Source organism: Lissotriton vulgaris, chromosome 9 (genome assembly GCF_964263255.1).
Source record: "Lissotriton vulgaris chromosome 9, aLisVul1.2, whole genome shotgun sequence".
NCBI lineage: Eukaryota > Metazoa > Chordata > Amphibia > Caudata > Salamandridae > Lissotriton > Lissotriton vulgaris.
This window is the reverse complement of record NC_141697.1, coordinates 922063938-922080304: the sequence shown is the minus strand read 5'-3', so window position 1 is coordinate 922080304 and position 16367 is coordinate 922063938. Positions and strand designations below refer to the sequence as shown.

The following is a 16367-nucleotide window of genomic DNA, read 5'->3' as shown; positions in this document are numbered from 1 at the left end:
GCCTTATCTCTTTGCTGTCCTTTCCAAGTTGGGGTTTGGACCGGAATTTGTATCAGGGGTCAGACTCCTCTACTCGGAGCCTCTGGCTCAGGTAATAGTCAACAACAAATGGTCTGACTCCTTCGGCTTAAGTCTGGGTACCAGGCAGGAGTGTCCACTCTCGCCCTTGCTCTTTGCCCTTTCATTGGAGCCTCTCGCGGCCTGGATCCGTCGTGAACCGGTCATACGTGGTCTGCAGTGGTCGGTGGAGTGGGAGGATCGCATTTCGCTTTACGCAGATGATATTCTCCTTTACTTGGCCTCCCTCAAGATGTCTCTCAGATGTGTCTTGGACATCTTCATGTCCTTAGGCAGATTTTCTGGCTACTCCATAAATTGGAATAAATCTCCCCTCGACACACTGGGGGGCAATGCTCTGGCTCTCCCCAGAGATTGTCCAGTACAAGTGGTGAAGGATGGGTTTCACTACCTAGGGATCTTTGTCACCACGGACCCCAAGCTCCGCTACAAGATAAATCTGCTCCCGCCCTTGCAGCGCCTGCAGCGTGATGTTGCTAACTGAAGGGCACTCCCTCTCTTGCTGCTCGGCAAGGCTGCTCTTTTTAAGATGATGTCCCTGCCCCGCTTTCTCTATGCCCTACAAAACGATCCCACCCGGTCCCCACAAGGTATTTTAAAGAAATCAAAGGCTTACAGAGGGATTTGTTATGGGACGGGAGACCTAGAATAGCACTCAACAAATTAGTTCTTAGGTAGTATGATGGTGGTATAAGTCTCCCTGACATTAAGAAATACTATTGGGCAGCCCATCTTGCCGCCATCAATCAAGGTACATATCGTACACTGGGTGACCCGGGCTTTGCCATGGACAGGTGGCTGCTGCTGGATGGGAAGTACGACAGAGCTCTGTATGCGAATCCCAGGGAAATCCCCTTAACTGGGCCCACCAGGTACCCTGTCCATATTTAGCATACAGTGAACAGGAGTCTGGGTAGAGACCGGAGACTGGCGCTGGCAACCCCCTTATGGGATTCGGAACAGATGGGCCGTCTACATTCCTCTAAAGGTTTGACAAGTGGGACCTCATCGGTATCTCTCGGATAGGTGACCTCTGGGTGAGGGGTGACATGATTAGTTTTGACAAACTACAACAGCAGTTCGAGCTCACAAGCACAGAGTTTTTCCGCTACCTGTCGGTCCGCCACGTACTGGTCACAACCTTAAAGAAGGGTTCCTTCCTCCCTGATTCCTCCCCACTAGAGGACAGGTTGTTGGATGGATTGCTTCCACAGAAGGCCATATCACTAACTTACAAAAAGCTGATTAATAACACACCGGATCCCATTGTTAAGTTACATGAGTCTTGTTGGGGGGCGGCTTAGTGCTTGACGACGAAGAGTGGCGAGAAGCTGTGTCCTCTCCCCGTGAGGTGGCAATCTCCGCGCGGCTGCTCCTGGTTCAATTGAAAATTCTGCACAGCACTTACATCACCGGGCTACAGCTGGTCCGCATGGGAAGAGGGGAGGGGGACGCTTGCAGAAGAAAGTGTGGCCAGGTGGGCACCTTTATGCATATTCTTTGGAAGTGTGAGCGGCCCTAAGTAAAGGAGGGGGATACATGCAGTCATGAGGGAAGTCCTACACAATGATATCCAACCAGAAGCCAAGAGGTGTTTGCTTTACATTTGGGAACCCACTGACTTGACAGGGGCAGAGAAACTAGTTGCTATAGTTGCCAAGAGAGATATAGCTCAGCAACAGGGGGTGTCATCCCCGACACTTGCCACATGGAAAAGAAATCTTGACTGGTACATGTTCAGGGAGAAAACGGATTATGTAGCAAGAGGTTGCCCCCAAAAAATGGTCCCATGTTTGGGTCAAATGGAACGCCTACAGGGGAGATATATGTGTCGCACCTACAGCCCCCATTGAAGACAAATCTGTCTCCCTGATGCACATTCCAACCCCTGTGATGTATTCTTGAAATCACCTATGGTCCCAAAATAACTGCCATGTGAACCAGAATCTGTGTGTCTCTTCATGTGTTATGCCGAGTTTTTTGTTTATGTTATCAATAAAACTAATAAAAAGATAAAAAAAAAAAAGAATGAGCATTGCCTTATAGATGCATATTCAAGAGCATATATGAGAGTTAGAGGGATTTTTGGTCTGTATATTTTAATAAATATTTAAAATGTCTCCTTCCAAAAGATTTATAAAACCGATTTAGAGTAACTGCATGTCCTATGGCCTTTGTTCCTAGATGCATACAGTGAGCTTTATTATCTTGATTCTGGCTAAGCACTTTTCCTAAATATGTGTATGATTTACCATTTCTAGTGGTGTTTCATTTATGTGCCAACTAAATGGTCAACAGTGTTTTCTTCCTTACTTTAGTCTTAGAAATATACATTTTTAAGTGATTTCTTTCTGCATACCCATTCAAGGCTTTCAAATGACGCTGTAAACCTAATGGTGTAGGTTCGAATAAAACCACATCATTTGTTTACTTTTAAACATGTAAATCATAAAATGCAACATGTGGAGGAAAACTCCTAACATTTGCAAACTGAAAAGAGAAATCACTAAAATATATAGAAAAGAAAAAGGGGCAACAGACAGCCTTGCTTTAGGTCATTTTTGTTTCCATTTTTAGTGTAAGGCCTTTACTTCCTCCCATTAACACTCTACACCATATAGAAGAATGCAGTGCTATAAATAATAATAATACATTTGGGAGGGATGCCCATTGTTATCAGTTTATTCCAAAGGGCTGGCATGTCCACTTTAACAAATGCTGTCAAAAAGTGAATGAGGCCATTGTACATGGTTTGGGATTTCCTTAACCCATATTTGTCTATTATACTCTGAACTATTGCAATGGTATCCATCGAAGCGTGGCTGGGTCAAAACTCATTCCGTTCTTGTGGAACAATTCCTTTAGGTCATATACTAGCTGCATAGATTTTTCCTGGCCAGGGGAGCAAACTGGCGATAATTGGCTATAGATGTATGCAAAAAATCTACCTAAAAAATGTAAACATCCACAAAACTTGAAGGATAAAGTTTATATGTAAAAAAGAAGAAACTCCTCAAGAGTAAGGATACCCATCAGTAACCACTCGGTGCCGCCCTAAGTCATCATCTGGGCCTCCTCTAGGCACTTCCATCGTGACACATAAATGTTGAGCAAAGGGACCAGATGGTAATGTCCCACACCAAATTATGAGCCAGTGGGATAGCCCCTAGATGTCAGCTGGTAGTGATTTGTGATGGGTAAAAAGGATTATTGCAGTTGCGAAAGTGTACTTAATAGTGGCTTAAAATTGGGTAAATGAGAGAAACATTCTGTGTATTAATATCACTCAAAAGCCCAATGACAATAGATTTTAAAATTCAGGAGGCTTAGGATTTAACCCCCTATATACTTCCCTATGGGTAGAAGATGAAGAGGCTGAATGTGCCTCATCCTCTAAGCAATAACCGTCTCAGCATTAATACAGTAAGTGACTTCATTATCTATTTTTAAGTCAGTGCTTGAATCAAATCTTATATGTTTTGGTCACTTTTTAGCAATTCTCCACTATGTTTTTTTCATTTTCCGTCTTTCTATTTGTTTGATACTTCCATTCCTTGTTGCTTGTTTTCTGTAGATTCATGCACTCTTGTTATTCATCTTCGTTTTTTTTATTGAGTAGGAAAGTAGAGAGATTAATACTGAGGGTTGTTGTTGGTCCACTCTAGCTTCAGAGAATAATTTTTGTAGTGAGTAAACAGTTCCTGAGTATTCAGCCTTTGCTTTTTATTATCATTATTAAATCGAATGTTACCCTGTTTGTGCTGCCCAAGTCCGTGTTTGTTTCATATCCTTCTGTGCTGATTTGCACTCATTAACCTCAATCGCTGTTTCTTCCTCTTGCATACATTTCCCTTGAACATCTTGTTCGATACTCACAGGTAACAGCACAGACAAGGGTGCTACTGACAGGTTACATGAGAGATGCATGGGGCTGCGTAGAGGTATAACAGAGAGGCTAGGGGCTTATCACAAGTAACAACTGAGAGAATGGGGCTATGGGGAGGTAGTAAGAGGAAGCATGGGGCTACCCATAGTTTAAAACAGAGATGTGGGGCTAATCACAGGTAACTCAGAGGCACGAGGCTGCTAACAGGCAACAACAGAGAAGCATGGGGATATGAACAGGTACAGTAACAGCAGAGGCTTTGGTCTAACAGGTAACAGAAGGGCAGCATTGGGCAACTGGGAAGGAGCCATGGGCTACTAAGAGGTAATAACAAATAGGTACAGAGCTACTAAGACATAGCAATAGAGATTCATGGGGCTACATGCAGGTAACAATAGGTAGGCATGGTGCTAGTCACAGATAACAACAGAGGATTTAGGGTACGGACAGATGACTGAGGTAACAGTGAGACATGTGGCTACTGAGAAGGAGGAGGATGGCTTTTCAGGTTAAACATAGGGCTACTGGAATGTAACAAAAGAGAGGCATGGGGGCTACTGATAAGTAACAATAGAGATGCGTGGGGCTACAGACAGGTAACAAAAGAGAGGCACAAGGCTACCAACAGGTCATAACAGAGAGGAACATGGCCATATGCAGTTATTAGAGAGGTACAGAACACTTGCAGCTAAAAAGGGGCATAGCTCTATGCACATTTACAACATTTAGTAACGCTCTTTTTGGTAGAGACTATCTATTCACAGATTCCTCACCCTATGAATATTCCCTAGATGTGAGAGTGGATCCGGAACCTTTTCTGCAGTATCTCTGCCTGCCAGAAGGTGGCACCTTGCGACTCCGCACTGACACCATTTCACTCCAGAAATTACGTGCAGGTCTATACAGGTGGCCACTCCTGCACAATGATGTGAGTTGCTTTCAAGACTGTCCACGCCACCAGACGCAGAGGCCCAAAAGCAAACTGTTAGACAGAATGCAGATTCCTAAACTTGGGATCCTATTAATGGATAGAGTCCAATCACAAAACAGGGAGGATGGGAGAGTCAGTACGGCATCTGCGGCCAGATAGTGTCTCTACCAGGAAGAGCATGAACGAAGGTAGACACTTCTGTATCTGTTGGTGCTTCTTTAAAGTGGAGAAGGGACTCAGACGATGTTTGCCTCGGTTGGAGGACTCTCTTTAAGATATTGGTTTCAAATTCCAAGATGGGGAGTTGAAGGTCAAGAACTTCGGCTGCCCTACACATCGCCATGTGGTAGGAAGCAGACTCCTCTGTGGTCGTTCCAGGAGGAGGAAAAAAAGAACCGTCCCTGGGGAGGTATCGAGGCTGATAGCCTCCTGTAAGTCCTTGTAGCAATTATCATCTTGGTAGGCTGAGCGAACTCATTACCTGGGTCATGGTCCTCATTAGAGTATGTCCCAAAAAAGGGAATGGAGAGAATATTGTCAAGCCTGTGGTAAATCAAGTGGGGGAAGGGGTGCCATAGACGGATTCAGGTGCGTGTCAGCTGAAATCAGGCCAGTGTCGATTCAGTGTAAGAAAGGATATCGGAGCTGCATCTTCAAGCGGAGAAGTCAGCATTGCCTTGATGTGCCCAGGGCTGGTGTGCGATGTGGCTCTGGCAGTGGAGTCAGAACATGTGCCGGAGGCAAGATAATTGTGGAGTGTCCACCTGGCGCAGAGAATGAACCTGCTGGCAGTATCCCATGTAGAAGGTCTTCCGTCTCCTTGGAGCCCAAAGGGAGTCGGCATGGATCCAAAGAGAAGTAGCATACCTGTGTGGAACTCTTTGAACTGACGCAGCATTGCTGAAGGCCCCAGAAACTCAGGTTGTGCCTGAAGCAGCTGCGGATTTGGCTCCCAGTCGGCCGACTTTGGGAGCGAGATCGAGAAGGGTGGTGCTGCCCCGTGTATGATCAGGTGAATGTGAGTGATGTGAAGAAGCACAATACCACTCCAACTTCTTTTGCTCACCTGAGGGCTTGGAGCACAAAGAAGACCGTACTCTGGACTGGCTCCTGTGACTCTGGGAATGGGAACGGGACCAAGATTGAACGTTGGACATGAATTGAGACTTGGGACGGTTACAGAGTGTTCTTATGCTTAGTGTTTTGGGCAACACTGAGTATCACCTTGCATTCCCTGATGGCCGGCCAGTTCATCCACACACAGTTTCCACATGCCTTGGAGTAATGGTTCGACCCCAACCACCACAGGCAAACCTGAGGGGTATCCATCACAGGCATTTGTTTGCAACAGCCACTGCAGGGCTTGAAACCTGTCATTTTAGGGGGTGTCATACCTTGCACACTGGAAAAGAATTTGGAAATTACGAAATAAATGTCTCCGAGAGACGAGCTTTGGATCAGTGTCTAGAGGCATGGACAGAAAGGAATGGAAGTGGTGCCTATATAGGCCTCGCTTGTGATTTCTGGAGTGGAACGGCGCCAGTACAGAGCACAAAGCACCAACTTCGGGCGATCATAGGTGCTACTGAAATGTTTCCAGATCCAGTCTGATGCCTAGGGAATATTCAAAAATTGAGGAATCTGAGGCTAGAAGTCTCTATCAGAAAGTGAGTTCCAAAGTATTCAAAGACAATAGAGCGTCCTTGACCTACTCGTAGAAAAGGGAGGGGTACAGGACTCCCCACATATAATCATGGGCACCAATTAGGGGCAACCAGGGACAGCAGGCTTGTCAATCAGCACCACTGTCTATGCCCTTTAACCCCAATCTCTGTGTTCCTGAGGGCAGTTGCAAGGTCCAAACATAAGTATGGCTCTAGCTCCCCTGTATGTTCAACTTTGACCTTCTATGCACCATCAGCAAGTAGGATAGGAAGTTGGTTGCTCTGTTGAATGTAGGGAGACAAAGACCATGTCATGTTTCTGCAGGTCAGAGGGTGTGCAATGTTGCTTCTGCTACTCCAGGCTTTTTGATGAATCAGCATCAATGCATCTAAACGAGGGCTCACTGTTCTTTTACTGCAAACAGAGGACCACAGCAATATGTAAAGCCAGCAGATGACCAAAGGGTGCTTAAGAGTTACTGGTCCTCATTATGCAATCAATGAGTCTCTCCTCCTGTCTCGCTTGGAAGTGGTTCAGAATATGGCTACCAGATTGGTTTGTCATCTGCCACCCGCAGGGGAGTCTGCAGGCTCAGTTCTGAGATCCCTTCATTGGCTACCTATTAAGATGTGCTGTATACTCAAGCTTCTCTGCCATACCGTGGGGCCCTGTATGGCGGGGATCTTGTACACTTGAGCACAAAAATCAGGTTCTGTCAGACAGCTAAGAAACTGAGATCATCCAACATGATGTTGCCCGTTCCCCACCGTATACATACCACTCAATGCAGCGGACATTATTTTTCCTATCTAGCACCTCACCACCAAAACAAGCTGCCTTTTGACATCTCCTCCTGCCATAATGATACCACTTTTAAAAAGCTGCTTAAAACTCGAATATTTTAGCTAGCGACCTACCTCTTCATTCACATGTATTAGGTCATTTTTGGGTTTTGGCTACAGTGCCGGAATACTCTCATGAAGTGAGTTGTTTGCAGTCTATAAGTGCTTATAACATAATACAGCATAACACAAATGGCACAATAATGGTACTGGTAATTCCAACCCCTGAAGTTACTGTCAGCAACTGGTACTGTAACTCCATGTGACAGAAAACTGCGCAATTACAAGTTAGACCCTGAGGGTCAATTAAGAAACCGGATTTTAGCTGGGAATCAGATTTACTCCATTAAATTCCTCGGTAATTCCTCATTCTTGGCAGCATTTTCGCCTGGAGAGCAGCAGGAATCCCATAGAGAAATTGAGCCACCACTTTGACAGTATTACCAGAAGCTTAGTCAATGTGTCATGGTCCCTAGTGCAAAAAAGGAAATGGCCTCCCTGGCCGCAAACAGCAACAATCAGGGCTCAGTGGGCTCTCTCAAGTCGGTGCCACTGCACCTGCTCCATTAATGGATGCTACCCCCTGGGAGTTACCCGTAATTCCAATGGGGCGGCTACACTCCCATTATCCAGCCCTTCTGAGATCACATGCAAACAGTAATGGTGCCCACAGTCATGTAGAGCGTCACTTGGCTATTGGAGGCCACAGGGCCACATGCAGCTAAGAAAGAGCCGCACAGAATAAATGGAGGGACACATTTTTAGAATCCCTGATTGAGATACTACTGGCTACAGAAGTGACTACAAAGGAGATACAGAGTTGGTACTTTGTGCCAAGTGGCACTGTAGTGGCATGAAAAGACATGGAATGGTCACAAAAGTCAGTAATGCCAACCTACTGTTCGCTTCGGTGCTGACACAGTGGGCGCGTGGCACAGCCTCTAGTAGCAGGTCCTGGCACTTGGCTCTTTGGAAGGCACAAAAGGATTTGTACAGTTTGCCGTCGGTGCCACAAATGGGCTTCTGACGTTCACGAATGCAGTCCATGGTGCACAGCACACCTCTGTCACTCTCCGAGATGATGAACTGGAAACAGAATCACAAATTACACAGGATTGAGCAGAATGAGCAATAAAAAGACAACAATCATGAGAGAGTGAGATACAGTTCATGTGTGAATCCATGCAAGTGAGAGTGAGTGTATGAGAGAGAAAATACAGGTTTGTGAGTGAGCTTATGTGGCAATAAGAGCTTGAAAGTGAATGTGTTTGCCTTTCCGGGGAGAGATTGAGAGATAAATGTTTGTGCAGGCATAAGGGTTATAGAGGCAGAGATACAATGTAAACAACCATGTGTGCTAAGGGGACAAAGGTGAGACTTTCTCAATGTATGTGGCTGTGAGGGTATTACTGACAGTGTGAAACGTTGTCTGTGTGTTGGAGTCTCAGTGACTGGGAAAAGTAACAATTGACACTCATCAACGTATGTGGCTGCCCTAGTTACTTACGGGTAATCTTCATTACTCTGAATCCAAGACCTCTACGTCACAGTCATTACTAAATGAGCTAAACCATCTGTGGCCAGAAATTTTCAAGCAAAAAAACCTAACATGTTAGCTTCCCATCCCTCTAAGATGGTCAGCTTCTTCTTCCTCCTAGTTACCAAAACAATGAAGTCACCCAATTCCTCATCCTGCTTCCTTTTAAATTGGAATTCCCTGAAATTGGACAAACAGGCTGCATGACTGATTGTCCACTTCCCCTAGATAGACCACGTGCCTTGAGTGGCACCCTACCCCAGTTTGCTGCCATCCGATATCACCACATTTGAACACAATTTCATGGAAGGGAAGGCCCTTGGACAGATCGTTCTCCATCAACCACCAGATCAAGGACTTCCGCGCCTGCTCCTTGACTAGGACCCCCAGCTCGAATTCCTATGAACTCTGCACCTAATAGATTAACAAATGATTGATCAATGAGTACGCGTAAAGACGAGTGAAGGCCATTTTCCCAAGCAGTCACCACCACTGCCGCACTGGTAGACCAGTCTGTTCTAGTAAATGCAGGATCTCCATGACTTTTTGTCTTCTCCACAGAGACAAGAATATTTAGCCCACATCTTTCTTGAGTGTGCATCTAACTGGCAATCCCACGTGGGTTTAAGATCTCTAGAGCAGATCGCCCCAAGGGCAGAGGAGGAGGGATCGCAGTGATCTATAGAGAGCATTGGACCCTTTTATGCGAACCCCTCGAAGGCTTTCATGAAGCAGAACTTCTGCACTTCAGTCTTGCTTTTAATTCTCACTGGACACTAGGTGGCTCACTTGTGTACCGTCCTCCAGGTCATATTGGCAACTTCATTGGGGATCTTGAAGAAGCCATTATACCCCGCACACTTCAGTTTGCAAATTATCTCCTTTTGGGGGATTTTAATATCCACATGGATATCGCGGATTGCAGTGAGGCAATTAGATTTGGAGAAACTCTTTCAATGGCCCATCTTAAACAATGGGTGGAGACTCCAACGCATGCGGGGGGTCATGTCCTTGATTTAGTCTGTTCCAACTTTGACATTATAATAGAGCGGCCAGAAGCCATGACCTGGACCGACCATGAACTGGTTAGATTTTCCTGGACATTGACTATCGGCTCTGGATTAATGCCAACTCAGTCTCAGGCCCATCAGCAACGTATTAATGTTGCATCCTTTTCTGAATTTCTTTCTAGCTGCCAGCCGATGCTGACTACTGAAATTAATGCAGCAGTTGATGCTTTTAACTCATGGATGGCTAGTGGCTCGGCAGTTTCTATGCAGAATAAACGAGTCTGCCGACCCCGCTTCTCGCCGTCCCAGCCCGGGTTTACCCATGGCCTACGTGAGCAGAAGCTAAAGTGTAAGAAACTGGAGAGGATTTGGCGGCTTGATTATTCGTCGGAGGCGAAGAAACAGCTGCGCTGCTCCCAAAAGGAGTACTATAACGAAATCAAGGTGGCCAAAAGTAATTACTATGCTGGACGCATTGAAAAAGCTAGTAACAATAGCAAAGAAATTTTTGCTATTGTCCAGAGCTTTCTCTCTCCCAGAGCCGCGCTACCTACCCTACCCTCTTCCAATCAATGGTGCGATGAACTTTCAGATTTTTTCTCTGAAAAGATTCTGAAGATCCAGCAAGATCTTCAAACTGCCTTGAACAAGTCCGTGACATCCACTCCATTGCCTATATTGGAAGCTGTTTCTTCGGAAGGTCGGTTTACTTCCTTCTCCCCAGTCTCTGAAAAGGATGTTCTACCAATTCTGTCTGCCCTCAAATCTGGCTCGCCCGCCGACCCCTGCCCAGCTAGAGTTTTGGGAGGAGTGTCGGCGATAGTCTGCCAGGAGGTAACTAGGATTGTCAATTTATCTCTTTGCTCGGCCTCTGTGCCTCTGAGTTGGAAGCAAGCCAAGCTCCTCCCATTACTGAAGAAATCTGGCCTAGACCCGACTATGCCCTCTAGCTATCGGCCCATATCTCTTTTGCCAGCGTTGGCTAAGACATGCGAAAAGATTGTTTTTAGACAACTTGAAGGGTTTATTGAGTCTTCTCATGCGCTCCACCCTGCTCAATCGGGGTTCAGAGCGGCCTACAGCACCGAAACAGCATTAATTGAGGTTTCGGAGGCTATTCGGGAGTGCCTGGATGGAGGCGGCAGGGCGGCTCTGATTTTACTAGACCTCTCTGCCGCCTTCGATACGGTGCCCCATTCGTTGCTTCTGGCCAGATTGGGTGCTGTCGGTGTTTCAGGCAGCGCTTTGGGTTGGTTGACCTCATTTCTGAAAGATAGATCACAACAAGTGTGGGTCCCCCCTTATGCATCTAAGGCTAAGGAACTTACCACAGGAGTCCCGCAGGGGTCTACCTTAAGCCCCCTGCTTTTTAATGTTTATGTGACCCCTTTGGTCTATTTAGCTGAGCAGCTGGGTGCCAAAATAATGGCTTATGCTGATGATACCCAGCTGCTCTTCACCTGGCCAAAAAAAAATCATCTAGACCCCTTGATCGTTCAGAGTTGCCTGTCGCAGGTTTTTCGCTGGCTGGCAACGGCCCAGCTTAAATGTAACGAGGAGAAGACGGAGATCCTCCTCTATGGATCTTTTCCGGATAATTTCAGGGAACAAATCTGGCCCTCCGACCTACCCTGTCCGAGCTCATCAGGTGCCCCTGTAAAGAACTTAGGTGTCTGGTTCGGACAGGATTTAAAGTTCGGGGAGCATATTAAGAAACTAACCGGTACCTGTTATGCCACTCTAAAGGCTCTCAGAAGATTTTTTCCCCTCATTCCCGGCAAAGCTAGAGAGACCGTGCTTAGAGCGCTGATTTTATCACGCTTAGATTATGCAAATGCACTCTTCAGTGGCCTACCTGACTACATGGTCCGTCGACTCCAGGTTATTCAAAACTCGGCAGTCAGGTTGATGTTTCAACTACCCAGGAGAACTAGTGTTCGCGAACATCTGCGCAGCCTTCATTGGTTGCCTATTGCCAATCGTATTCTGTTTAAAGTCCTGGTCCTGGCATATCGGGCTATCAATCAGCAAGGTCCAGTATACCTGCGGAATAGATTTGTTCTTCATGTTCCTAAACGGGCTCTCCGCTCGGCTAACCTCTGTCAGATGGTCCAGCCTAAATTTAAGCTTGCCAGAACTGGAGGCAAATCCATCTCTGTTAAGGCTGCTAGAGTATGGAATGTCCTTCCTCTGGCTCTTCGCACTGCCTCCTCACTTTCGCAGTTCAAGAAGGGACTTAAAACATACCTGTTTAATATTACTCTGTAAATCTCTCTCTCCGGTGTGTTAGTGGCCCCGCCTTGTTATCTTGTACTCATCGCGCCAGGATACTCATGAGTAATAGAGCGCGCAATAAAAGGATTTATAACATTTATAACATAACATATAAAATGGAAGTCCAGTGTTGGTGTGAAAAATGATTTCTTGTGGTTTAACAATAGTCCAAGATCCTGCAGGACCTTGCATACTTCTTGAGCATGGAGATTTGCCTTAGAGAAGGAAAGGGCAGAAATGAACCAATCATCCAAATACAGGAACACCTAAATTCCTGTATTATGACAACTTCAACTAATTGAGATGAAACCTTAGTAAATACTCTTAGTGAAGAAGCAAGGCCAAAAGGGAGTACCTGGAAATGATTGGTTCTCTGCATATAAGTGGAGACACCTCTGCTAGTTGGGATTGACCGGAACATGGAGGTATACATCCAATAGATATAGAGATGCCAGAATGTCTCCTATTAATGGGAGTATCACTTGAAGCATCTTTTAGAAATTCACATGGGACATTCCCATTTTCATTACACTCCCCTTCGTCTTTAGGAAGGAGTCACTGGTAAGATATTCAAAAGAGGTGCTCTTTAAAAGACCCAGATTCTTTCCTGTATTTGCCGGCAGAGGAGTAGCGCAAAAAAACTCTTGTGGAAGGAACACAAACACTATCTGGAATCCTTCTTCCACAGTCTTCAAGACCCATTGGTCTGAACCTGAAGCTTTTCAACCCTCTGGATAGTAAAATAAATCTGAACCTCCCCTCCCCACCCCTACAAGGAGATTTTCTGATTTTCTGGTCTGAACCTGAAGCTTTTCAACCCTCTGGATAGTAAAATAAATCTGAACCTCCCCTCCCCACCCCTACAAGGAGATTTTCTCTGCTCATATAGTCACTATTTTATTAGTGGCTGCCTTGAACCCTCAAACTGCTGAGAGCAGGACCTGTCTGAGGAAGGCGCCTCCCAGCCACACCCCCTTCCTCAAGATGGCTAATAAGATTTTTCCTGGAACAATGGACAAAAGGCTCTTTTATTTCTATAAAATCTGCCCCTGGAAATCCTCATTGGTGCTATGAGTTTTCTATCCTCTGCAGACTTTATTAATAGTATTTATTCCAGTGGGGTAACAGTTTTGTTCCTGCAAAGGACATTTTTATTAGGGAAGCTTCTTGGGAAACTTCTGCTTTTCAGGATTTTAAGCACAGTTGGTGTCTTAGTTGAGCTGAAGAACCTGCGGTTGATGTGGTAGCATTCAATGAATCAGAAGAAATATGCGTAATCAATACCACTTGCTGCTTCATTAATGCAAGGGTAGGTGTAATGTCTGCTCCTTGGTCCATAAACTCACCCAGGCCTTTAAAATCCTTTATGAGGGACTGGATTGCGTAAGAAAAATAGGTTGCCGCTCTATTTGCAAAGTTCGATGCAGCCTATGTACTTTTTACTGTTACATCCACTATCTTGCCATTTGGATCTGATAGAGCAATATCCATGGAAAAAATGTTTCCTTTTGAGACTGAATCCGCCATTACTTAATCCACCACTGCCACCAGGAATTTTTTGCATAACTCTGGATCAGGTATATTTTTGCCAAATATCAAGGAAATTATTGTGTGTGCACCACTTTTCATTCACTTTCCATTACTCGTTTAATAGAAGAATGCAAAGGTAGAGACTCTGGCTCCTTTTTAGGGCTTGCGCCTGCGTTGCAGTGCACAGCATTGCTCGCGCAGCGAGAGCCCTTTTGAATGGGGTTCTGAAAGATGCTCAAACGCTTATGAGCAGGCTTTCGACACCCGTCATTGGCTTTGTAGTATTTTTTTTTTTTAAACAGCAGGGGATTGGGCAAAGGTGGGCGCATGTCCCGCCTTTGCAACTCCCATTCCCGTCCGTGGCTAGCACGCGCAGCAGCGAGCGTTCGCCTCGCTGCAGCTGCTGCACTCCCTCCCCCCGCTCCTCTGTGGTGCGCGCGCACCACTGGTTGAATCGGTCATTGCGATTTACATCTGTCAAGAAGCCTCTGCTGCTGAGCCAACGTTCTACCCCAGCCTGAAACGCTAAGACGCTCTTCACCAAAACAGACCTGAATTTCAGTGACAAACATGGAGTGTTAAAGCTGAATGTCAGGCTGTGAGGGGGGCTTGCTTCAGGTAAGGGACAAAGGGCCATATGTAGGTGGCCAAATACCGGTCGGTAACACCGAAAAAGGGTCGTTTTCGGTGTTACCGACATTTATTTAAGTTGAGAAAGTAAGTATCTAGCAAACCAATTATAGTATTGTTGCCCTTATTTCAACCTCATTTCAGATATTAGCTACATACACAACAATAATTCACTTAGACAGTAGTATGTCAAAAATATTTGATTGTTTTATTTTTCATTTTATTTATTTACTTTTTATATTTCTTTTATATAGTGTGTTAGTTAATTTGTAAAAAGACATATATACTTCATGATAATGACAATAAGTGACATACAATACTCATATTGACAAAAAACAATAACTTTTACACATACACATACATACAAAAGTTACTATACGATATATTCAGTCGGTGGAAAAAAGTAATGAAGGTGGCAAATGCCGCATTTGCCACCGTATAGTAACTTTTGTATGTATGTGTAAAAGTTCTTGTTTTTTGTCAATATGAGTATTGTATGTCACTTATTGTCATTATCATGAAGTATATATGTCTTTTTACAAATTAACTAACACACTATATAAAAGAAATATAAAAAGTAAATAAATAAAATGAAAAATAAAACAATCAAATATTTTTGATATACTACTGTCTAAGTGAATTATTGTTGTGTATGTAGCTAATATCTGAAATGAGGTTGAAATAAGGGCAACAATACTATCATTGGTTTGCTAGATACTTACTTTCTCAACTTGTGTCTATATATTCCCTACGATTAGCAAACTAACTAGTATGTAGGGGTCCCCATTTTTTCCAAACCAACATTTATTTAGCCATGTGAGATGTACGTAATACCGAATGGAATCAATAATAACGAATCGATAAAAAATTACTGATTCATTATTTACCGAGTTGAAAATACCGAAACAATGAATACCGAATCGGAAATAACGATTCATTAAAACTCCCAAAAATGCTATGTAGCAAACCTCGTTATTACCGAATAGGACCATAATCGGTAATAACGAATCGGTATTTACCACGTTTCCAGAGCATGTGGTAATCAGGTGCAGTGCATAAAAACAGGCCCAAAATGTATCTGTGTGGACACAATGGCAGGCCTCTACCTCATAGCAAGGCGGCTACGCTTGAGAGCAGCAGGAATGAGGATCTGGAGACGTGAGGAGCGGGTGTACAGATTACGCATCACATTGTTCCAATTGACAGAACCTGAAATACATGAAAGATATAGATTGCACCCAGACACCGTCCTGGACCTAATACGGGACCTAAGACCCTATTTGGAGCATCAGACACCAAGGGCCCACGCAATCCCCACCCATGTCCAGGTACTCTGCTGCCTGCACCTCCTTGCATCAGGAAGTTTCCAGGGAGTGATAGCTGCAGTGGGTGGAGTGTCACAGAGCTGTCTATTCCGTTTCTTCAACACCTTCCTGGACGCCATGATGGACAGAATGGAACATTACATTTCCTTCCCCACTACACAGGCGGAGCTGCAGAGAACCAAGCTGGAGTTCTACCAACTTGCCCATTTCCCCCACGTAATTGGCTGCATTGATGGGCCCATATTCCCATCTGCCCACCTGCAGCAAGTGAATACATTTACAGAAACCGCAAGTCCACCCACTCAATCAATGTTCAGGTTATCTGCAATGCCAAAAACATAATAACTGACATTGTGGCAAAATTCCCAGGGAGTAGCCACGACGCGTACATCTTCAGGAACAGTGGCATACATACACGTCTGCTTGCTGGTGAATTTGGCGACGGATACATACTAGGTAAGTAATGTGACACACCCTGATGTACACCCTGGCTCAAGCTGTTGGTCACACAATTCAATGCCACTTACTTCTGTTCATAGGTGACAGCGCATATGCCCTCCGGCCGTATCTACTCACACCATATCTCAACCCAACCACCCGAAGGGAGAGGAGATACAATGTGGCACATAGGAGCACACGCAACGTGGTGGAGCGCACAT

General features: G+C 45.0%; 1 protein-coding gene across 3 annotated transcripts in view; it reads right to left on the bottom strand.

Annotated features, from left to right (window-relative positions):
* The window catches only part of LOC147692527 (SPARC-related modular calcium-binding protein 1-like), a 404947-nt gene that overhangs the window by 231606 nt on the left and 156974 nt on the right, over positions 1 to 16367 (bottom strand). For all 3 annotated transcript variants that reach the window (XM_086938744.1, XM_086938743.1, XM_086938745.1), the window contains exon 2: positions 8302 to 8488. In XM_086938744.1, the coding sequence (XP_086794870.1) occupies positions 8302 to 8488 (187 nt within the window). The remainder of the gene's footprint in view (positions 1 to 8301; positions 8489 to 16367) is intronic.